At 38.0% G+C, this 23,340-nt stretch overlaps 1 protein-coding gene across 8 annotated transcripts in view; it reads left to right on the forward strand.

Annotated features, from left to right (window-relative positions):
• Nucleotides 1–23,340, forward strand: part of RUFY3 (RUN and FYVE domain containing 3) — a 77,652-nt gene that overhangs the window by 47,022 nt on the left and 7,290 nt on the right. For 5 of the 8 annotated variants that reach the window (XM_078068743.1, XM_078068744.1, XM_036108829.2 and 2 more), the window contains 13 exons: nt 1,081–1,254; nt 2,003–2,120; nt 2,974–3,075; nt 4,545–4,668; nt 6,099–6,160; nt 7,379–7,444; nt 8,891–8,960; nt 11,821–11,913; nt 13,238–13,321; nt 15,341–15,508; nt 16,416–16,513; nt 20,883–21,002; nt 22,276–22,375. In XM_078068743.1, coding sequence (XP_077924869.1) covers nt 1,081–1,254; nt 2,003–2,120; nt 2,974–3,075; nt 4,545–4,668; nt 6,099–6,160; nt 7,379–7,444; nt 8,891–8,960; nt 11,821–11,913; nt 13,238–13,321; nt 15,341–15,508; nt 16,416–16,513; nt 20,883–21,002; nt 22,276–22,375 — 1,379 coding nt within the window. Of the gene's footprint in view, nt 1–1,080; nt 1,255–2,002; nt 2,121–2,973; nt 3,076–4,544; nt 4,669–6,098; nt 6,161–7,378; nt 7,445–8,890; nt 8,961–11,820; nt 11,914–13,237; nt 13,322–15,340; nt 15,509–16,415; nt 16,514–18,339; nt 18,741–20,882; nt 21,003–22,275; nt 22,376–23,340 lie in introns of those variants that run through there. The other 3 variants (XM_078068745.1, XM_036108835.2, XM_036108836.2) reach the window with 1 other exon arrangement.

Consider the following 23,340-nt stretch of genomic DNA (forward strand, 5'->3'; position numbering starts at 1 on the left):
GATATATTTGATGTTTGAGAGGATGCATTAGCTTTCATGTCAGATCTAGGTCCAAATTCTGCCATTTATGAACTCTTCGGCCTTGGATCTGAAAACTCTACTGGCCTGCTTTACCGCTGTAAAAGAAGGGACAATACTTAATGATAGAGTCACAAGAATTAAATAAGATAGTAAAAGATTGGCCAACAGGAGGGAAGGATAAATATTATTTGGAGTCATTGGTTCATTTGTGAGTGGATTATAGTGGTCAAGAGCATAGGTTTTGGAGTCAGTGAACCAGGGTTTAGACTCTGCCTTTGTTGTCTCTTCCTGCCGATAAGGAGGGATTGAAATCGTAACTGCCAGAAGCAGCCCACACAGTCCCTGGCACAGGGTAGGCACCAGCAAGTGGAAGTCGTGAGTGCCTGGAATGTTCTGAGTTCTGTCAGATAAAATGTGGTACTTAGTCCCTTAAGAAGTTTATCACACTGCATGCTGAGTCTTAAAAATTGGGGAGCTAATACTGTTAATTATTTTTAGTTTACTTAATAATGCTTAGTTTAAATAATGGTAATTAGCATAAGTAGTAATACTAATAATGTGAATAGTATATTTGGAACAAGGTTTAAGTACTTTTGTTTTCCTACCTTGGCTGTAATTTTCAGAGCGCTTCACAAAGTGTGGAGAATGAGGGGGCAGGGCCAGAGAGGAATCACGGAGACCAGTGTGAATGCTGTGCAGTAGTGGGCTATGATGAGCCCCAAGTTAGGGTGGTGGCAGGGGTGGTGGCGAGAACATTAAGACTGTACTCAAGGCTTGAAATTTGATAAAATAAGCAGCTTCACTGTTGCACCAAGAATATTCCTAAGGGAAATTGGCATCTTTTTTTTTTTTTTTTTTTTAACAGCGAGTACTTGGCAGAGAATATAAAACCTAACAATATAGTTTGGTGCCACTGTCTTCATTCTTAGCAAGATACCAACAGCCCTACCAAGCATTGCTTTTGCACCTTCGATGCTAATGTCAACACAGTGATATGCTGAATTTGTAAATGTGCTGTTTCTGGTAACCATGGTCCGTCCTCTCCCTCTTTGACTGTAGATCCTAATTATCTCATGGCTAACGAACGCATGAACCTGATGAACATGGCCAAGCTGAGTATCAAGGGCTTGATTGAATCTGCTCTGAACCTGGGGAGAACTCTGGACTCAGACTACGCACCCCTCCAGCAGTTCTTCGTGGTGATGGAGCACTGCCTGAAACATGGCTTGAAGGGTAGGCCATGGCCCCAGGATGCAGATGTGCACGCAGCTGTATTCTGGCAATACATGCTCAAGAGGAAAAGCGGTCTTTATGGAGCCAAAGAATAAGAGGCTTGAATTAGTAATACTAACCTATTGGAATGCCCCCTATATGGACACAGGGATGTGGTTGAATTAAAGGGCATACAGGGCTTACAAAACACTGGTTACTAAATGCTAGAGCTGGAACAGACATTACTGTCTAATACGGCCCTTCTGTTTGACAGGTGGAAACAGGCCTAGAATGGGAGGTAGCTTGCCCAAGGTCACACAGTGGACTCTTGCTTTTGTGCTCTTCCACTTAACCATAAGCTTTTGAGGGCAGGACCTGGTCTTGTTCTCCTTGCTTCCTATCCTTCTCCCTCCCCAGTATCTAATAGCCTGTTTCTGGACTACGTATTCTTTTCCTTTGGACTATTTTCCTCACTAATGCCATGCAGCTTTAAGTACGGTATTCTTAAAATGTTTTATTATATCAAAAAGCTAGTTATAAGTTCTTCCTGAAAGAGGAAGGACTGAGTCTTGGGAGATTTTTGATTGTCACAAAATGTTACCTGTTCTGAAAGCATGAATAGTTTTAGAACTGTCTGATAATTTAGGTCTAGTTCCCTGAGAAAAAGGAATGAACAGATAAGAGAGAAGTGTGTATATGTGTTTATGTTTTGAGGGCATGTTTATGTTGTAAAGAATATTGAAATACTGTTTTGTTTTTATCACCTTAGCTAAGAAAACTTTCCTTGGACAAAACAAATCCTTCTGGGGGCCTCTAGAATTGGTAGAAAAGCTTGTTCCAGAAGCTGCAGAGATAACAGCAAGTGTTAAAGATCTTCCAGGACTTAAGTAAGTTTAAGGTTGAATTCTGTTAGGAAAACATTCTTACTAATTATCTCCTTGAAGACTAAAGATAATGATGACCATAATAATTTATTTCATAACAATCCAAAAAGAATACTCTATTTATGAATCGGCACTGTTGTGAGAGAACTGCTAATATAGAATATTAAGAGAAGCGTGCCTGTGAGGGATAATTGTTCTTAATTTTAAAGAGGTTATATTCATATTAAAAGACCAAACATTTTCTTATTTTTTAAAGCACTTGTGGGAATCAGTTCAAGTCTCAAAAAATTAGATCTAAGGAGGGACCGTGCTAGACATGACTGAGAAAAAGAATGTGTTCAATGCAGTTTGAGAGCCGAGATTAAAACAGTTGTCAAGTGAACCTCAGCAACAGACACCAGGAACCTGCCTCAGACCTGGAAAAAGCGTAGTAACCATCTTCCCAAATTAGACTCGTTTAACTTTAATCAGATAGAGGCCTAAATGGACTGTGTCCACATTATTAGTATTTGGGTGCTTACATGATCCACACTAAGTCTGAGGATTTACCAATGCTAATGTGATGGAACATTTTCAGTTGGGCCTCCCAGAGGTTTTGTCTTCAAATCGTAGTCTCATTCAGTAATTAATTCTTCACAAGAGCACTTGTTCCAAACCCACCCCTCCCAGACCCACGAGCCCCTTCATCCCACCAGCCCACACAGAATTCCTCACATAGGAATGAGGTGGAGGAGGTTGTAAGGAGCACCTCAGTGTGCATGTTATACTGGGGACTATTAGCAAGAGTAAGTGAATCTGTCCCACAGTGGCCCCCAGCTCTGCTACTTTGAGTTGTTTGGTTCCTGTGTTTCTGTAGGACACCAGTAGGCAGAGGAAGAGCCTGGCTTCGCTTGGCATTAATGCAAAAGAAACTCTCAGAATATATGAAAGCTTTGATCAATAAGAAGGAACTTCTCAGGTATGAACATCTTGTTAAACTTTGTTCTTTTCTTGCTATGTTCTACATTGTATGAGGTTGAATCAGAAATTTGCCATTTTCGCAGATGAAAAGCAGTTGATTCGTGGCAATTTCATGTAGTTCAACTTAATACCTTCTCCCACACCTCACACACACCTATTCAAGAATAGATGTTTATTTGTTACATATGTTTAGTCTGTCACTGTGGCATATACACAGGGCAGGCCAAAATGTAATACCCCCAAAAAACAGGAAAGGCTTTTGACACCTTAGCATGTATCCAGACCCAGTAAGACAGGAAGTTGACATGTAACATGAAATTTAAAAACAACATACACAAAAAACTTTCCAGGTGGATTATAGATACAAACGGGAAAGAGAAAACAGTCAAACTTTTAGAAAAAAATAAAAGGTAGACAAAAATTTCTTAAACAAGACATAAGAAGCTCTACCCCTAAAGGAAAAAATGGATACATTGGTCTACATTAAAATGAAGAACTTCATTCATCAAGAAACAAGGTTAAAAGGCAACCTGTAGAGTAAAAGGAGATATTTATAATATATATATTCAACAAATGATGCATATTCAGGGTATGTGAAGAACTCCTTCAGTCCAGTAAGAAAAAGACAAGTAAATGTAAAAATGAGTTAAGGATTTGAATAGGCATTTCACAAGAGAAAATCAAAATGGCTAGTAAACATAAAAAAGAGGGGCTCCTGGCTGGCTCAGTCAGTAGAGCATGAGACTCTTGATCTCCCAGTCCTGACTTCAGTCCCACATTGGATGTAGAGCTTACTTTATAAATATATATAGGGGTGCCTGGGTGCCTCAGTTGGTTAAGTTGTTGGTTTTGGCTCAGGTCATGATCTCAGGGTTGTGGGCTGGAGTCCCACCTCAGCTCCATGCTCAGCAGGGAGTCTGCTTGAGGATTTCCTCCCTCTGCCCCTCTCCTCACTCATAAGCATACATTTTCTCTCTCTCTCAAATAAGTAAATACATCTTTAAATTATATATATATATATACACACACATAAATATGTACGTAGATTCACTAGCTGCCATGTAAATATGAATTAGAATAACAGTGTGGTACCACTACACACCCACCTATAAATAAAGCAGATCTGAGGCAAATTTTGAAAAACAAACCAATTTTTTAAAGACGCTTTAAGATTGAAAAATTATCCCTTGCATCTCAGATACAAATATGTGGGAAAAGCATAAGTAATCACTTCAGTGAAAATACCATTCTGGTCACTTTTCTTTCAGCTGGACTATTATCTAGAGTCTATTCATGTACTTATTATCTAAAATAAACTATCCAAGCCATCCTTTTTTTTTTTAACTTTTTTGCTATTATCATAGTACCCATATTCAACTATGAGGCCAGCATTTTCTGCTTGTCTCAAGATTACATCATTGGATTCTTGAGGTTTTATTATTGGCATTCCGTGAATTTCTCTTACAGCGAATTCTATGAACCCAATGCCCTCATGATGGAAGAAGAAGGAGCCATAATCGCTGGTCTCTTGGTGGGTCTGAATGTCATTGATGCCAATTTCTGTATGAAAGGAGAAGACTTGGACTCTCAGGTATGCAAAAGATGCTCAGTTACCAAGTGGGTCACTCTGAGTTCTATTATCTCAGAATTTGGATGGATCAGATTATACCAACCAAATTAAGGGAAATTCTGTGAGTCATAAATGGGATTTTTAAATTTTTGATGTGAATATAAACAATTTCTTTGTTTTTCCTTCTAACTTGACTCATTTATGTATTATGAATGTTTTTCAAATTCTTATCTTGACTGTAATCCCTGTTTAAAATATTTCGTACAGACTGGGGCGCCTGGGTGGCTCAGTCGGTTAAGCATCTACCTTCGGCTCAGGTCATGATCCCAGGGTCCTGGTCAAGCCCCACATCGGGCTCCCTGCTCAACAGGAAGCCTGCTTCTCCCTCTCCCACTCCCCCTGCTTGTGTTCCCTCTCTCGCTGTCTCTCTCTCTGTCAAATAAATAAATAAAATCTTTAAAAAATAATAAAATAAAAATAAAATATTTTGTACAGACTAAAATAAACACACACAAGCTAAAATATATACACGGCCATGGTAGTTACAAATACAGACTGAAGCCAAACTGTTTAGGTTCAAATTCTGCTTCTTTATTTTTTAGCTGAATAAATTTTGTAGTTAGTTTCTTGATGCTTCACATTTCTTAGCTGTAATACAGGGACAAAAAAAGGATATCTCTATTTCATAGATTTATAGTGTGGAATAAAAGAGTTAGTACATGTGATGCACCTTGTGCAGAGCCTGGAACATAATTAATTGCTCAATAAATAAAGCTTTCACTTTCACACTGCTTCTTTCTCACCCGTTCTCTATGAAATTCTACAGCAAATTTCTGTTACTTTTTACTCTGAGAAAATGGGAAGGGAAGTAGGATATTTTGACCTGGATTTTAAAGAAGAAATAAGCTGAATAATAAAAGCAGTCCTGAAAAATTTAGACATAGTGCATCAATGAGAATTTGGAAGAATAAATACCAAAATGTTACAGTGGTGGTTGGGACTATAGGTATTTTGTATTACTTCCTTTTACTTATTTGTATTTTCTGAAACTTTTTAAGGAAATGTGCGTTCTTTTTGTAATTAGAATTTTTAAAACATTATTCCTAAAAGTGAATAGGGTTCAGTAGCAGAATACTTGAGAGAAACAAAAGAGAAAGAAACTTTAAGCCTTAAATTTATAGTAAGCGTTCTATTGACTTTCTTAGAGTCTTGTGTTGACTTGCATGACCTGGTCTTCTGGTCCTGTTGCCTTAATCTCGATTCTTTACTTACTTTCAACCCCTTTTCAAGTTCTTGATTACATTACGTTTTCATCAAAATTTCAAATAATGGCTATGACTTTGTCATTTATTTGTTATTTAGAATGTTTAGAATGCCCAGAAAGAGACATAATATTATGCCTTGGAAAAAGTATCTAATTTTATATTAAATTCTGAAAATTCTCTCTGTAGGTTGGAGTAATAGATTTTTCAATGTATCTCAAGGATGGGAACAGCAGTAAAGGTAGTGAAGGGTATGTACAGAGAAAATCAAGTTTCTTTTTTCTTTAATGTTCTTTGATAGCATTTAAAGTTTACAACAGTAGTGCTTTAACAGACTTGCTGAAAGAATTTCTGATGATAATAGTTTCAATAGAGTCTTGTCAAAAAGAGCTGACTCTTGTGCCTCCTAAACCCTAAAAGAGGTTGTAGTTAAGTGATTTTCCTACTGTGTGGTTCAGTGGCTAACAAAGTAAAGGGGCTTATAAAGGAATTCAGTGCTCCATCTCTTGAAGTAGTGTTTGAAAACATGGTCTTCTTGATCAGGAGGATTGCCCTCTCGGTTTTGTTAGAATGTGAAATATGAAACATGCATTATGGACTTATGTGAAATGTTGACATTAGGAGTAACAGAGTGAGGAGTATATGGGAACTCTGCATTACTGTTTTAAGTCTTGTAAATCTAAAATCATTTCGAAAAAGTTTTTAAAATATCCATATGGTCCTTAGAAATTAAATACCAGAAGAGTACTACCTAATACCCTTTATAAATTTAGCAGTTGAAAGCACAATTAATCTGAAGTTCTTAACTTTGGACATTGAGCCAAGACTATATCGTTTTTTCTTTAAGTGTAGTGCTAGAGGTATGTGGCCTTGATTTGACTTTAATTGAAAAGTCTGGCTTTTTAACTTGCCTGTTACAAATTAGCTGGTTCCAGAAGTGAACCTCCTGTTTCCCCTCTTTATTTTCTCACATAACAATAAACACTTGATCTTTATGAAAGCTTTTTATACCAATCACTTTGAAATAAAATTAACATTGAAAGGCAAAATTATAGCCTTTGGGAAGAACTATTATTATACCAAAATCAGTTTAATTCAATTCCTATGACAAATGGAAAATTGTTGTTAGAAGTAGTACCGGCAAAGCTAAAAAGGCTATCAATTGTGAGAAGAAAATTTTTATTTTTTTAAATGCCTCTGATAGAATGTAATGTTATACCTATAACCTAAGTTATTAAGGTATGTAAGCTATAATAAAGGCTTTTTAATGTGGGAATTTTTTGTTTTATTTTTAAGTATCTGAGTCTTTCTTCTTGGAGGCATTATACATCAGGTCTATCTTTTGATTCAGTGTATCTGTGCTACGGTTTTTCTTTCTATGTTATATGAAAAGATTGGGGAAGGGAGGATCTTGGTACTTCTAATGTTACTTATTTTATTTCTATTCCCCCCCCGCCACCCCACCCCAGAGATGGCCAGATTACTGCAATTCTGGATCAGAAGAACTATGTAGAAGAACTCAACAGACATCTAAAGTAAAGAATGAATAAATACTTTTACTTTCCTGGGGATTTTGTTGTGAAGGAAAGGAAGAGTAAATTGATGAGCCATGAGGATAAATTCAGGCGATACTCAACAAAAATACATAGAATTCCTGCTTGCCAAGCACTGAGCTAGGCACTAAATTAAATGTCATTTAACTATTTAGGTGACCTTTAGTGAAAGGCAGTATAAGATTAGTAAGTAATTACAACTCTAGTGATTAAGTATATAAGAATTCTTAAACATGTGACATACGCAGTTGAAAGTGGCAGCCCTCTTGGTTCAGTAGATCCAACCACATATTTCAAGACCAGTTGTGGGCAAACCACTCATTGCCTTAGTACCTTTAGATTAGTTGTATCATGTTGGTCCGTTGCATTTTTCATTTATACATTGAATTGATAGTATTAACTTACCCTCTCTTCACCGTCACTATCATTAATTTACCAAATACTCACTATTTTTCAGAACTGTCCAGAACATGAAACAGTCTATTGGTATTCTCAAGTACATTGATGTTCTTGTTATGCTAAAGACTGTCAAATAATTCTGAAAAATTAATACATCGATTATTATTTTTTTATAATTCTCTTATAAAGATAATTTAAGTAAGACCTATAATATGATTATACCAGTATCAGTATAAATTTTGAATAGTCTTGGGGCGCCTGGGTGGCTTAGTTGTTAAGCATCTGCCTTCAGCTCAGGTCATGATCCCAGGGTCCTGGGATCGAGCCCCATATCAGGCTCCTGCTCAGCGGGAAGCCTGCTTCTCCCTCTCCCACTCCCTCTACTCGTGTTCCCTGTCTCACTGTGTCTCTCTCTATCAAATAAATAAATAAAATCTTTAAATAAATAAATAAATAAATAAATACATTTTGAATAGCCTTGGTTTCAGCTAGAAAATTCAAGAACAATTGAAGTATATTTTCTCTGGGGACCAAGAACTAACAATGACTACAATGAATTATGGAGATGTTAGTCAAGCACATTTGATAGTGAAATAGAAACATGACAGTTACTGACTCTTTTCATGCCTCAGTTTCTTTATCTATATTTAGGGATACCTACTGCATAGGGTTGTTGAAAGGAGTAAATGAAATAATGCAAATAAAATAATTTAGAAAAGTGCTTGGTGTGTGGCAAGCACTTAATTCGGGTAGCTGATTATTACATATAAGTAAACTTTAAAGTTGACAGTGCAGTGGATCAGCTCTTTTATTTCATCCAACAAGTGCTTATTAAGTACAGAGTTCAGTGCCAAGGGTACAACAGGTAAGATCCACAGCCACTTGTGAACTGTCTTAGAGCCTGCAAGTCCACCATGAATTGTGGACATTAGACGATGGATGATACCTGTGATGGATGTTTACATGGGTAGTACAGGATGTTGTTCTGTTTTTCAAGAGAAACCATTATCTTTTTTCTTCTCGTTTTAGTGCTACAGTAAACAATCTTCAGGCAAAAGTGGATGCATTAGAAAAATCCAACACTAAACTGACAGAGGAGGTATGTGTTTTGGATATTCTTTGATTGACATACAGTTTAGTGTGCACTAGTGGAAGCAAATAGCTTGGTACTCACCACTTGTTCGTTCAACAGACATTTATTTCGGTACTGCTTATGTGCTAGAGCTGGACAAAGATTTCTGTGTGCAGTGGCTTATGTGTGCCAGACTGGCAAGCTCCCACCCTCACGGGCCTCATTTTCTCCTTGGGGAGGTAGGGTAGATGATTTAAAGAGCATTGTCGGGAGGCCAGCAATCCCTGACTGCATGTCATGCTGCTTACAAGTCATGTGCTTCTGAGTAAGTCACTTGACCACCAAGAGGCCCGGTGCCCTGCCTGGCAGTTGAGGGTGTTTATACTTCTCCTTTCAGCCTTATAGTTACTCTGAAGATCACAGAATATATATGTGAAAACCCTTAGGAAAGTCCCCAAAATAAGAATAAAAATTAACCTCGTGTTTTGCTTCTGTTTAGTAAAGAAATTTTTTAATTTGTCAGTGGCTAAGCCACATATTTTTTTTTTCAATAGCATTAGATGTTTCTATGAAAAATCTTAAGTAAAATTTTCCAGGTGGCAAAGACTTTGTTTATCTTATCTATATATATATTTTTTTTTCTAAGATTTTATTTATTTGACAGAGAGAGACACAGCGAGAGAGGGAACACAAGCAGGGGGAGTGGGAGAGGGAGAAGCAGGCTCCCCGCCAAGCAGAGAGCCCGATGCGGGGCTCGATCCCAGGACCCTGAGATCATGACCTGAGCCGAAGGCAGACGCTTAACGACTGAGCCACCCAGGCACCCCTATCTTATCTATATCTTAATCTATTTCTTATTATAACTATCCTCTTCTATACCATGGCATACATTTGGTTTAAATAAAACCAAGTTCAAGCACTAGTCAGGAAGATGCCTTTAAACAGTTTTCTTCAGAACATTTTCATTGCTATAACTTTAAAACACCTTCCTTACTACTAGCTCTGTGGGCTTCACTTTTGGATGTAGATTCTTAAATTATATTAAAACTTAATGGAAGGGCGCCTGGGTGGCTCAGTTGGTGAAGCGTCTGCCTTCGGCTCAGGTCATGATCCCGGGGTCCTGGGATCGAGCCCCGCATCGGGCTCCCTGCTTGGCGGGGAGCCTGCTTCTCCCTCTCCCACTCCCCCTGCTTGTGCTCTCTCGCTCTCTTCTCTCTGTCAAATAAATAAATAAAATCTTTAAATTAAAAAAAAAAGCTTAATGGAAATGATCCTTAGAATTTTACCCTACAAAGCTTTTGAAATACGCTGATTAGAAGTGTCGTAGTGTGAGTCGGCTGCTACTCTGTTGAGGCAACATGGCACCGCAGTGAAGCATGGGCTCTAGAGCTCGGCTACCTGCCTTCATGTCCCAGCTCCGGCACTTGCTAACTTTCTCATCCTGGCCGATAACTTAAGCCTCTATTTGTTGGTTGTCTTCTCTGTAAACTGGGAATGATAATAGTAACGTTTCTGCGGGAACTGAATGATAGTACGTAAGGACCTAGGCCCGTGCCTGACACACCGTAAGCAGCCGGTAGATATGGTCATTAGTTTTATTCCCTCCGTCACAGGACTTGTCCTCCTGATCTAGATTTATTTTATTACCAATATTAATTTATTCATTCATGTACTTATTTTGCCAGTAACATTTATTTTCTTGAAACTTTGAATTTTTAGAGACAGGTAAGCCCTGTGTGTAGGCTTTATAAAGAACAGATAAGACAAATCAGATCTGTCTTTTCCCATTTCCATATATTTTGGATTTAAGAGGGCCAATAAAAAACAAAAATCAAGGCCCCTCTTTTCCTCTGCTGAATTCTGAACCAGTATGATAAAATGAGAAGAATTAAACAGATGAAGGTACATAAATGTCCACTTTATTACTGTAAAGCTGAATTAGAAGGCCCACTGGGATGGACAGCCATAGTTTCCTGATACTTTCTCTGATGTTAAGGTCTTGGGAGAACCTGTTTGAGGATGTCTCTGGATCTAGAGGCCCACTTGTCCAAAGTTAACTTTTTTCTGCACTGTTAGGCCCGTGGAGCAGAGAGGGACATATGGACTCCAGACTTGCCTCTAGAAAGCATGCCTGAGCCCCGGCTCCTCTGTACTTAGGCACGAGAACAGGGACCAAGCAGAACCTGTGCCCAGTGCTCGTGAGGAGATCGTGTAAAGGGAGACTAGCCTGGCCGAGAGGAGCCTGCTGAGGGCCTTTCCTACGCTTACTCAGGCTCTTCCATGTTCTCTGTGGGAAATCAAGGTTAGCAGGTGCGGAAGAGGAAAAAGTGTTTCCACTTTACTTTTCCCTCCTGTGGAATGCAGATATAAACATCGCCCCTGAGCAATATACTGCTAATAACATTACCTTACCTTTTCAGGCACTGAAATGACAAATCTCTTCAATACTTAATGGCATCTTTTAGAGTGAGAACTTTGAAGTTTCATTTCTTTACTCTTAAAAATCATCTATCAAAGGTCTTATGTAGGGTTTATGAGACCCAAGGCATGACATGACCTCTTCATTAAACATTTTAGAAATAGGTATTATAACTAAATATAAGTTACCCATGAGAACACCCTTGAGGTAAACAATCTTAAGTTAACATTTTGATACTGAAAAAGAGTTTACACAAAAAGCAACAGTAGGAGATATTTTTTATTTTTATCCAATCTAGTTTAAAAATACTTTTCCTAATTTCTCATACAATAAGAACATTTTTATGTGGTTATAGATAACCTTCTTTCCTTCTAAGAATATTCAAGCCTGAAAATTATATCCTAGCAGATCATGAATTATCCTGCGCTAAAAAAAAGATTAAAAAATTTTTTAAATTTTTTTCAACAGCTTGCAGTTGCAAACAATAGGATTATTACCCTACAAGAAGAAATGGAACGAGTTAAAGAGGAAAGCTCCTACATATTGGAATCCAATCGGAAGGTTAACCTTACTGGATTTATAAAATATTCCTAGAGAGTGTGTTAACACATGAGCGGTGGGAGGGGGACCTCTACTCTAGAGGACTCTTTGGAAGCAGCAAACACTTGCACATATCAAGGACACTCCTTTTACTGAGACTCCATGCAGAATCGGGCAATGATGGAGGTTCTGTGGGTGTGAGGTTCCTCCCACAGATGCTCCTTGGCTTCACCGCCACCTCTATCTGTTGAGAAACTTCAAGAACCAGTCTAATTTAATGTCTTGTTATGTACTCATGATTTGTACAATATTTAAGTGTTATATTTATTATATTAAATATACCATCGTTTTGAGATCATGTTACTGCTTTGTAAGGAGTGTTTATTTGGTACCACTGGGAGTTACCACATAAATGAGTTTTCTAAATAACTTAATCCCTTAAGTATCAAACTTCTGATATATGTCTACACGGATTTTTTGCAAACTTCTTATGTACTGCACAATCCTAAGCAGTCTTAAGTAAAGGACATAATTTAACACATTTAGCCGTTTATGATGACTAAAGATCCTAATTATTAGCATCGGCAATTCCATGCTAACTTAAAATGACGCTACTTAGGGGGCCTGTTGGAATTGATAGAGCTTCTAGCACCTATACTTAAATGTTTCCAGATTGCTCTGGGTGCTTTTTCTCTGCTTTTTTGATCTCACTGGCATCTCTTGCTTCTCACTGCTGTTGGTATTAGTGTCTCCCCACTCCCTTTTATCTGCATGCTTCTCTTCTTCTGTGACCTCGGAATCCAAATATCCATGGTTATTAAAATTGTTCTGAAAGAGTAAGCAGCTAGGCTCTGAGTGGGGACTAGAGTAGTTCTCTCTGAGTAATGGGTTTGACTTTAACATGTGGACGTTGTGAAAACAACTGTGACTGCTCAGAAGAATTTTCTGATGACCTACTTATTTTGAGCTATGATCTCTCTGGATGGTTGGAGACTCCAAATGTGAGATCTCTGGAGAAGGAATATATTACCATTTGAACCTTTGGCCCAATTCACATTTTACAGTAAATGTCACTTTGTTTTTAGAGGCTTTTAAGACTTCTTGCACTTGATTTGGTAACCTATCTTAGGACTTTAAACTAAATGGCAAGAAAACCCAGTTCTGCTGAGAATTTTTTATTTTCTAAGCTGCTTCCATTTCTTTGTTGTCTTTATTCATTGTTATACCTGTTTAATTAAATATAAAATATAATCATTTTCCCTAGTGTCAGCTAACTCTATGTAGATTTTTCTAAATCCTTATATATATATATATATATATATACTATTTTATTTATCTTTTCAAGGGTCCTAAGCAGGACAGAACTGCAGAAGGGCAAGCACTGAGTGAAGCCAGAAAGCATTTAAAGGAGGAGACACAATTGCGACTGGTAAACTTCACTTATGTTCTGGTAGTTCAGGAACCCATTAAACATAAAAGCCCACTTAGACGTTTGATCTTACAGACCAGGCTCAGGAACATTAGTACTGGGCCAAAAAATTTTTGTAGATCCTAAAAAACTGTTTCTCACTCTTTTTTTTTTTTTTTAATTTTGAGTACATTATGAATATAATTAGACATAAAGGCAAATTTTCATATGGTTGATTTTTACCTTCACTGGACATTACTTACATAAAACACTCTCTTTTTTTTCTTTTTTTTTCTTTTAATTCAATTAGCCAACATAGAGTACGTCATTAGTTTCGGATGTAGTGCTCAACACTCTTTATCAAGGATATTACCTTCTTCCGTAGGAAAGGCTAGTTGCTTATTGATGAATACAGTGGATTTTGCATATTGGAAAACTGTAGAAAATTTTTAATTATCGGATTCAACTGAAATGACATTGAGGAAGCCCTCTTAGCTAAGTCTTAGGGTGGATTTTTCCATATCACACTATTTGCTGAAGAGAATGTTGTTCGTACAGAGGTCTTTTGTAACTCTTGCAATACTTCAGTTGCTTCTGTGACTTGTTTTTTAATTAATTTTTTTTTTGGTGTAGTTCACACAGTGTTACATTAGTTTCAGGTGTATGTTTCTCACTCTTTTTAACCCATATTCCCTATAATGCTTTCCCAGTCCATTTTCTGAGTATTCTCAACAGCCAACAGGATTTTTGCCAATCTTTTTTTTTTTTTTTTTGCTTTTATAGTTTGTGTTATAAGAGCATTAGGTATATGGGGAACCTACTCTTCTAAACTTTGTGATTCCCCACGCCTACTTCAGTCCTCACTCCTGTAAAGATTCTGATAGGTCTCCTTGGAGGATGTATGTGTGTGTGTATAAATGTATAATAATGAATAATACTCCTGTAATAGATTTAGTGTTAGTATATTGATACATCCCTGGTATTGGTAAATTAACTCCTCCTGCAATTTTGATGATATGACAAACAAAAGGATCTCCCCTCACCAATAGTGTCTCTGAAAACAGGAAGGAGCCTGAAAATAAAGGTGATCTGGTTTGTACTAAAATTATCACCACCTAACAGTGTATAGAATTTCAGATGTTCTGAGAAGATAGCAATATAATTTTAACATCCTTGAAATAATTATCATTTTCCTTCTACGTGTTTATGGATTAGATCTCAAAATACTTTCTATATGGAAGATCCTAAAATAATATATGTCAGCATTTTCAGAAGCAATCTGATTTAATCAAGCTAACCGCGCACAGAGGAGCACCTCAATTAAGTGGCACATGTGACTTTAAAATCTGACACAAAATTTTCCACATCCTTTTGTCACGAAAAGATACATGTTTGTTCAAAAAGGAAAGAAACCAAGCAAGTAGGTCCTAGAATGCCCCAGGGAACAGCATGGATGCAGAAGAACCTCAGGTCGTTGTATCTTTGATCCTCCAAGTCATGTTGCAGTAATAATGATTGAACCAAAAAAGGGGTTTCATGTTAAGTGAATATAAAAATTCAGTTAGTCATATCGATCATTCCCACTTATTGAGACGTTTACCCTGGGGACCCAAAATATCTTTTGGGTTCCCTGGGCTCTTGACTATGACGTCAACATTCAAAATGAAGAGAATTGCAAGTGCTTCATTTTATGCTGGCTACGGTAGCACTTTATATACATTTCTGTAATAGGACATGACACCAGTTGTCTCACTGTAATGAAGGGCCGCAAGTATGTGTCTATTTTAGACATATTAAATAGCATTATCTCCGGCCCACCAAGTTTTTTGGATTTATAAATTATTGAGTAAATGTTTTTATAATTATCCTAGTTTTTATTTTAGTTGTTAATATCTCGGCATTGAATGATAGCTTGTAGCTATTTTGCCCAAATATTCAGACCTGAGAGTGTTGGAATTTACACCTTTTCCTGTGGAATTTCATAGTTTGTACTTCGTTGAGGAAAGAGAGAGTAAGCAATTTATTTACCTTTGGGGGCAGGATGTTGAAAAAGAACTGGAGATCCAGATCAGCATGAGACAGGAGATGGAATTAGCTATGAAGATGCTGGAGAAGGATGTCTGCGAGAAGCAGGACGCCCTGGTGTCGCTACGACAGCAGCTGGATGACCTCAGGGCTCTCAAGCATGAACTTGCCTTTAAGCTGCAGGTAGGGCGAATAAGAGGGATATGCTCACTGGCTCTCTCAACTCCCAGGGTTCCCCCTGCCCCTCTTGTTCTCTAGAATCACACTTGACATACAGGAGGGAAGAGTCACATCTCATTTTGAGGCTGGCTGCCAATAAACCACTTTAGGAATCAGCCCGTCGTAGGATCCTGTGTTGCTGTTCTGGAAAGCCATGGCTACTTTTCAAATTGTAGTGGGGCAACAGGTCTTTTTTATCCTATAAGATAATTTCTACACTCCAGCCTAACCTGTCAACTGACTTATATATTCCATTAGCTCTTTTTTTTTTTGTCATTCTTTATTTAAATTCAATTTTTAACATGTGGTGTATTATTAGTTTCAGGGGTAGACTTTAGTGATTCTTCAGTTGCATAGAACACGCAGTGCTCATTCCATCATGTGCCCTCCTTAATGCCCATCACCCAATTACCCCCCTCTCCCCCCGCCCCCAGCAACCCTCAGTTTGTTTCCTGGAGTTAAGAGTCTCTTACGGTTTGTCTCCCTTTCTGATTTCGTCTTGTTTTATTTTTCCTTCCCTTCCCCTATGTTCATCTGTTTTGTTTCTTAAATTGCACATGAGTGAAATCATGTGGTATTTGTCGTTCTCTGACTGACTGATTTTGCTGAGCAATATGTCATTAGTTCTTATACTGAAATATGATTATTGATGAACCTTCTGATGTTCATTTCTGTGACAAAACTGCATATAGCAGTACTAATTTTAAACGTTGCTTTTTGTTTTTCTCCATTTGGGAATTAACTGATATACAAATATATGAGCATTTCTGTTTCTCTGTTTCACACTTACCATTAGGTTCAAAAGGCATGTGTGATTTATTTCAGGATTTTATATTCTATGTCCGTCACTCATACTTCTTTTCCATAACAGAGTTCAGACTTAGGAGTAAAACAGAAAAGTGAACTAAACAGTCGTTTGGAAGAGAAGACTAATCAGATGGCTGCTACTATCAAACAACTCGAACAAAGGTAAAAGTGCTATTTCTTGAGTGAAACATCTTGGGCTTTCAGTGCTGGAAGGGAAGAGAATGTGCTATGCATTTGGCAAGCAGAGTGTATGAAATTCTCCCAACTTAACACCAGACATGCTGGTAGAAAGCCAGTTAAATTTTGTGTTTCTCTAAGATGTCACTGAAAACATTTTTAAGAAACCTCAGCCTCTCCTGACTGTTTTGAACAGCAGAATGGTAACCCTCTTATATAATCCCATTTCAATGTCATGTTGGAGGAGGGAGACCTACAAGGATGAAAGCACTTTTTTTTTGATTTTTAAAGATTTTATTTATTTATTTATGTATTTATTTATTTATTTATTTATTTTGGCTTTAAAGATTTTATTTATTTATTTTTGCAAGAGAGTTCGAGCATGCATGCACAAGGGGGGAGGGGAGAGCCACGTGGGACTTGATCCCAGGGTCCTGGGATCATGACCTGAGCCAAAGGCAGACGCATGCTTAACGACTGAGCCACCCAGGCGCCCTGAAAGCACTTTTACATATGTTTGCAGTTGTTGTTTTCCTCTGCATTACCAAATTCTTGAAATGCACTGGTGCTAGTGACGCCAGGATACTGAAGGCCCTTCCAACACTTGAACTCCTTTCTCTCCTCCCTCCTATCTCCCTTTTCTCTCTTCTTTCTCTGTAGTGTCCACTGTCACCCCTGCCCACAATCTTAGGTCTGTCTCCAGCTCTGTCCCCCTCTAAAACCCAGTCTTGGGTTTTCATCCTCTGACCAGCTGTTTCCGTCTGGTACCTACATTTCAGTCGGCCCGAAACACATCCTCTCCCTGTGCTACTTTTGTTTCTGTTTGGCTGAAACCGCCATTTTCTTTGTGGTGACTTAGCTGCCAAGAGAAATGGCCGAGATTTCAAGATTGAAGGAACATTCTGCGTGGCCAGTCATTCTGTGTTGCCACCTTGAACACCCACTGATCACCCTTCTTTCACTTGAGCCAGACTGCACGACTGCAGGCCCCTGCGCACGCTTGCACTTTTTCCGTCCGTCCCTTGCCTAATAGCTCCACCAGCTAGGAAGGCCATTCCTCATCCGCTGCCTTGTTCTTCAGATCCGTTTTTTACATTCAGGCTCAAATGCCACCACCTCTCCTAAAGCTTCCGCTGATGCTGCTTCTCAGATAAAAATAATCTACCCATTGTCCTTCTTGGAATTCCCATAGCCTTACATCCATACTTGTCCATGCTGCTTACTTGTCACCTTCTGCCCCACGTTATAACCCTTTATATATGTATCTTCTGATGAGAGTGTGAGTTCCTCCAGGTTACTTAATGAATTTTTTAAGTTCCCTCATTGGATCTGTCTTAGTGCCATGAACATACAAGGCACATTCACTTAGCAGATGCATGAATGAACAAATGAATGGATGACTGGTTTTATTCAGATAATTCTTGACCGGGAGCATCCTGAATGGCACTGCATATTAATGGTAACTCACAAGTTATTGCAAATTAGTAAATACGTTTGAAACTTCTGATTTGGCTGATTTTAAATAAAAAGGTATCGGTCCATCTGGAAAGTTCCCTAAGTGCTTGCTCATAAGCAGTTATATGTTTATGATTTAACAAATTAATTTTGGTATTCATAAATTGGGTTTTTGAAATGTTGCATAGAATTATTTTTCAATAGTTTTTTGACTTGGCATTTGAAGTAGACAGAACTAAAATAATGACTTCTTCAAGTATTAAGCTGACTTATTCTCTTGCTATTTTTGTCTTTCCCATTTATTCATTTTCTCATTCGCCTTTCACTCCATTTTTATTTTTATTTTACTAATTTAGTGAAAAGGATTTGGTGAAACAGGCAAAGACCTTAAATAGTGCAGCAAATAAACTGATCCCAAAACATCATTAGGCATTTGCATTTGGTCACCTCGCAAGTCTGATGTACAACTTAATTGTAAAGAAAGAAATCTGAAAGTTATTACATTTAAGCTCTGATTCTACATAAAATGTCACCAAAAATTGACTCTGAATTTGTTGGACTTTAAAAAAAAAAAACAATTTGATATCTAGGCCGTGGGTTTTTTCTTCTTTACTTTCTCCCCAGAGTTAGAACATTTAGTATAAGTTCTTAATTAATTGCCAAGTAAACTTTGAGAAATTACTTTGTTGACCAATAAGTAAACACACCATTTAAATGTTGACCAATAAATAAACACACCATTTAAAAAAAAAAAAAACAGCCTAGGGAATGGACGCTCTGTGCATATATTATAGATGCCTTTACAGCCCAGGCCCAGACAATATCAGATTCTAGGTGCGCTGTCCATGCCAGCGAGCCTGCTCTGCCTTGCAGTGTAATGAACCACAGGTGACAGCCGTATGGACTTGGACTCTTCTACAGTCGCTCTGTCTCCTAGGCCATGGTCCCTTTCCACTTTCCTTGTGTAGGTTTACTCCCCAAGCCACGGATAAGTACTTAGTATTTCACTACAGTTCTGTTCTCAGTAACCAAGATTGCTTGCAACTTTTTTGCCTTAGTGACTTTGGGGGGGGGGGGACCCACATCCTTACATTTCTTTAAAGTACATAGAGATAAAGTTAGTGATTAGGTAACTTATGATAACATAATGTGGAAGCTTGGAAAACCCTCCTAATATTTGTCATCTTCTACCTCTGCCATTTTCCTGCAATTCCACTTCCTATTTAGGTAGCTCAGAGAGAATAATTTTAATGAAAAAACTCGTCTCCCATAAAAACAAAAACAAAAAACACGACATTACACAATTTTCAGATCTATTCTGCTTTTCCTTTTGGAGTAAAGACAACAAGGTATAGACATGAGTGATGGTTTCCCACCTGTCATTTCTTGCTAGAGACATTTACTTAAGAGTTTCTGTTACTTTCTGTTCAGATGGGGATTTGCTAATGTCTCTGGGAAACTAACAATCTAATTATTAGAAAACCATTTCAGCGTAGGAAACAGATACATGATAAACTCTATTATTTAGTCTAAAAATAAAAATTCCCAGTAGGTATCCATACATAGTAATTAGCAGGGCTTCTTTTTCTAAGTGACCACAGTTCTACTCCCCTTTCTAGGCTTTACATTGTAAATAATCCTATAAATACTTGGATTTTTTTTTTTTTAATGACTTTTGATTTGGGGGAACAGGCTTTACATAAGCCTTCATTCCTTCAAAAAGTCTTGGCAAAAAAAAATATTTTTCCTCATTTTGTTATGATTTGCAGCATTTCAGCTGCTTAGGTGGGAACAAAGATAACCCCCCTTTGCTTCCAGCTTTTGAAACTCTTTACCTTCTTCTTGGAAAAACCAGAATTAAGAGAGTAAAAGATTTCACGCGTGCTTCTATAGGTCCTTACAGACTTGAACCAAAGTCAAGTCAAAGAGCATATGACCAACCTCATGGAATAACCTGTGCTCTTGAACTTATTTTAGTTCTTATAATTTTGCACCTATTCTTATCTTCATCAACCTTTTGTGGTGATGAGTTGCCTTTTCTATGAGCATTTGGAGAGAGTGCTCAACCACTAAAATAAAACGTTTTAAAGACTACAGGTAGCATGCTTTCCAATTCTATTCTATAGAGCCCCAGATGTTTCACCCCTTAGAACATGGTTCTTTATAGGTGCAAAGTTATGGGATATATAGAAGAAAACATTCATTAGAATTTTTTAGAGCATATGATCAGGAATCTTACATAGGCCCAGTGCTGAATTGTTTGTCCACTTGGTCACACACCACCTGGTAGGAATGGAAAAGGAAAGAGATGGCCAAACTCTGACAAGGCTTTTCCTTAGAGAAGAACTCAAAGCCTAGGTAAGGGTTAATGTACAATGTCAGTGATTTAACATAAGTTGTGGTGTAGGGAAAGGACCAGGAAAATGTTCTAATTTCACATATAAGAAAGTAGTTGCCCATTTGCAAGTTCCAGTTATGTGTGTAAAGCAGAAATATAAGGTACCAGACCTATTAGGAAATAAACACAAAAAAGTGGGTTTAACTTTAATGGACTGTGTTGGCTTTGGATATGGATTTTCTAAAAAGTGATGTTTTATTGTTTATCATCTAATGGCTGTAAACTGTAGTACTAGAATAAAAAAAAAAATGGAAAATCAACTTTTCCTCTGCCTGGTTCACCTTCATCTTGCTTTTCTTTAGAGTTTGTTTCTTCTCCATCTCCCCCCCCCCATATAATTTCTTCCCCTGTGTCCTGCAAAGCTTTTTTTTTTTTTTTTCCCCTCTCCTCTGTCTCTCCACGCCTTCTTCGTTGGGTTGCTTTATTTTGTGTTGTAAGCTTGGTCTTCCTCCCCACCATGGCTTTTGTTTTTTATCACAAGTTCATATGGCTCACATCCAGATTGCGCCAGGCTGAGCGAGGCCGCCAGTCTGCCGAGTTGGACAACCGTCTCTTCAAGCAGGACTTCGGAGACAAGATCAACAGTCTGCAGCTGGAAGTAGAGGAGCTCACCAGGCAGCGGTGAAGAAAGGGTGCCAGGAGCTGCCCCGGGGGGAGGGGGGTGCTGGGGGGGTAGTTCTAAGGCTAGCAGCAAGAGAAGGAGGAACCCTGAGCCAGCCCTCCGTTCTGTCCTTGCAACATCCTTTCTCTGGAATTAGCATTCAGGAAGCTTTGCATATATCAGCATTTCCAAAGTTTGTCAACATGCTTTGCCATCAAAGGAGAAGATTAGAACGCAAGGTCCCAGATAAATAGAAAGGAATGAGAGTTAATAGCCAACATAACACTGATAATAATAGTATTCCCTAAATTTTTACTGTGTGCTGCAAACTTTACAAAGTACTACACAGGCATTTGGTCCTAACATCTTCCCATCAACCCTGTTAGTAGGTAATTGTCTTACCCCCATTGTCAGATGAAATTAATTAAAGCTTAGATGGGTTCAGTTTGTCCAGATTGACACAGTTCAGCTAGTAAGTGGCAGCACTCTAAAAGTCTGTCTCTCTCTGACTCCGAGTCCTTAACCACTCTTCCATATTGTCTGTCAAATGAGACTCAATTCTTTGCTGAAGCCGCTGACTTCAAACAAAGAGAACTTTGTTGTTGGATATAAAAGCACATGGCTACTAAGGACACTAGTGGCTGGCAGTGGAACTGGGCATTGAACATTAAAGAGAGACCAGCTAATTAAGATGAAATGGGACAACAGTGTTGGTGATTTCTTACTGTTTCTTGCTGAAATTTTGTAAATACTGTCTTTTAATTATAGTAAATCCTACTAAATGTCATTCAGTTGACTACAACTCTTTATTAAGAGTTAATATTAAATACTGATATTCAGAGTGGTGACCCTTAGGCACTGGGAGATCTTAAAGCACATCCTTTTTTTTTAAGATTTTATTTATTTATTAGAGAGAGAGCATGAGCAGGGGGAGAGGCAGAGGGAGAAGCAGACTCCCTGCTGAGCTGGGAGCCCCATGTGGGGCTGGATCCCAGGACCCTGAGATCATGACCTGAGCCTAAGGCAGACACTTAAAACCGACTGAGCCACCCTTAAAGTACATTCTTAATTATCCAAGAAAGATTAAACATTATCTGTATTTTAGTGTTACTGGTTTTACTGTATTGTGTTTTAACACCTTAAAACCTGATTGTCCATATATATCTGGTAACTTTTTATTAATCAAGTATTAAAATTTAATTGCTGAGCTTTAAGAAAAGGGTTTGGCATTCTTTAGAGAATATGAGTGCAGAAATCCAAATTTTGATCCTTTTCCTCTCCCGCCCATCCCAGGCACCAGCTTGAGTTAGAACTAAAACTGGAAAGAGAAAGAAGGTTACAGAACAACAGGAGCATCCCAGGAAAGGTTTCTCAGAAGCCAGAACCCAAAACGGTAATATTGGATTATTCCCTTGGTCATTTACTTAATTTTTAGAGGCTACCTTGATGGGCCGGACAATTTTCTCTCTGGGAACACAAGCTTAATGCTGTGGCCTCGAGTATGTAGATTGCAGACAGGACCCAGAGTGAACACAAGGCCTTGATTCTCAGTCTACCTCTAGATACTCTCTCTAACTTGATTTCACATGGAAAAGAGGCCTCATAACCATGATTTCCAGTGACCCTCTTATCTCTTTCACTTTAAGTAAAATTATTTGGGTGTCTTAACAAACACTTGTGTTCCTTGGACTTCTGCTGGCTAGTATCTTTAATAATATGTTATAGTAATCCTTCCCAACTCTGAATTTCCCTTTAACAGAATTGTCTTAAATGTGGATTTGCTTCTGTGTGCCTTTTTCAGAATCATGAGGATTTTAGTTTTAGTATACTCAAGGTACTTTTCTCTTGGGAAAATTAGAACAAGAGGGAACTAGAGTTGCTTGGGGAAAAGAAAGTAATACAGAATGTTTAAAGAACAGCAGTAGAAGTTTCTACACAACAGTCTTAGGAGAGAGACTCCCAGCTCCTATAATGGTGAGGAAGCTAAAGTTGAATAAGACCACCTCTGGGACCCAGGAAACAGGAGCCAACCTCTTCAAACAGTAAAATCAGAAAAGTATGGAATACTTACTCAAAGACAAACACAGGAAAAAAAATAGCTTCTTTGTTTATATTATATATAACAAAGCAGGACAAATGTATAAGCTTCTTATTTAACATTTCTAGAGAGATGCCAATTTGCTGGAGAATAGCAAATAATGGTAAATAGAAATGTATTATATAGTACTCATTACTACTCATTTAAAGTGTGCAAAATACCACTGTTTTTGTAGCATGCCATCTTTATTAGTTTAGTTTAGCAACCGTGAAATCTACTTAGCAGGGCTTACAGAGATTTACTTACATTCTTGTCCGATC

The sequence above is a fragment of the Halichoerus grypus genome, chromosome 3 (genome assembly GCF_964656455.1).
Source record: "Halichoerus grypus chromosome 3, mHalGry1.hap1.1, whole genome shotgun sequence".
Taxonomy (NCBI): Eukaryota; Metazoa; Chordata; class Mammalia; order Carnivora; family Phocidae; genus Halichoerus; species Halichoerus grypus.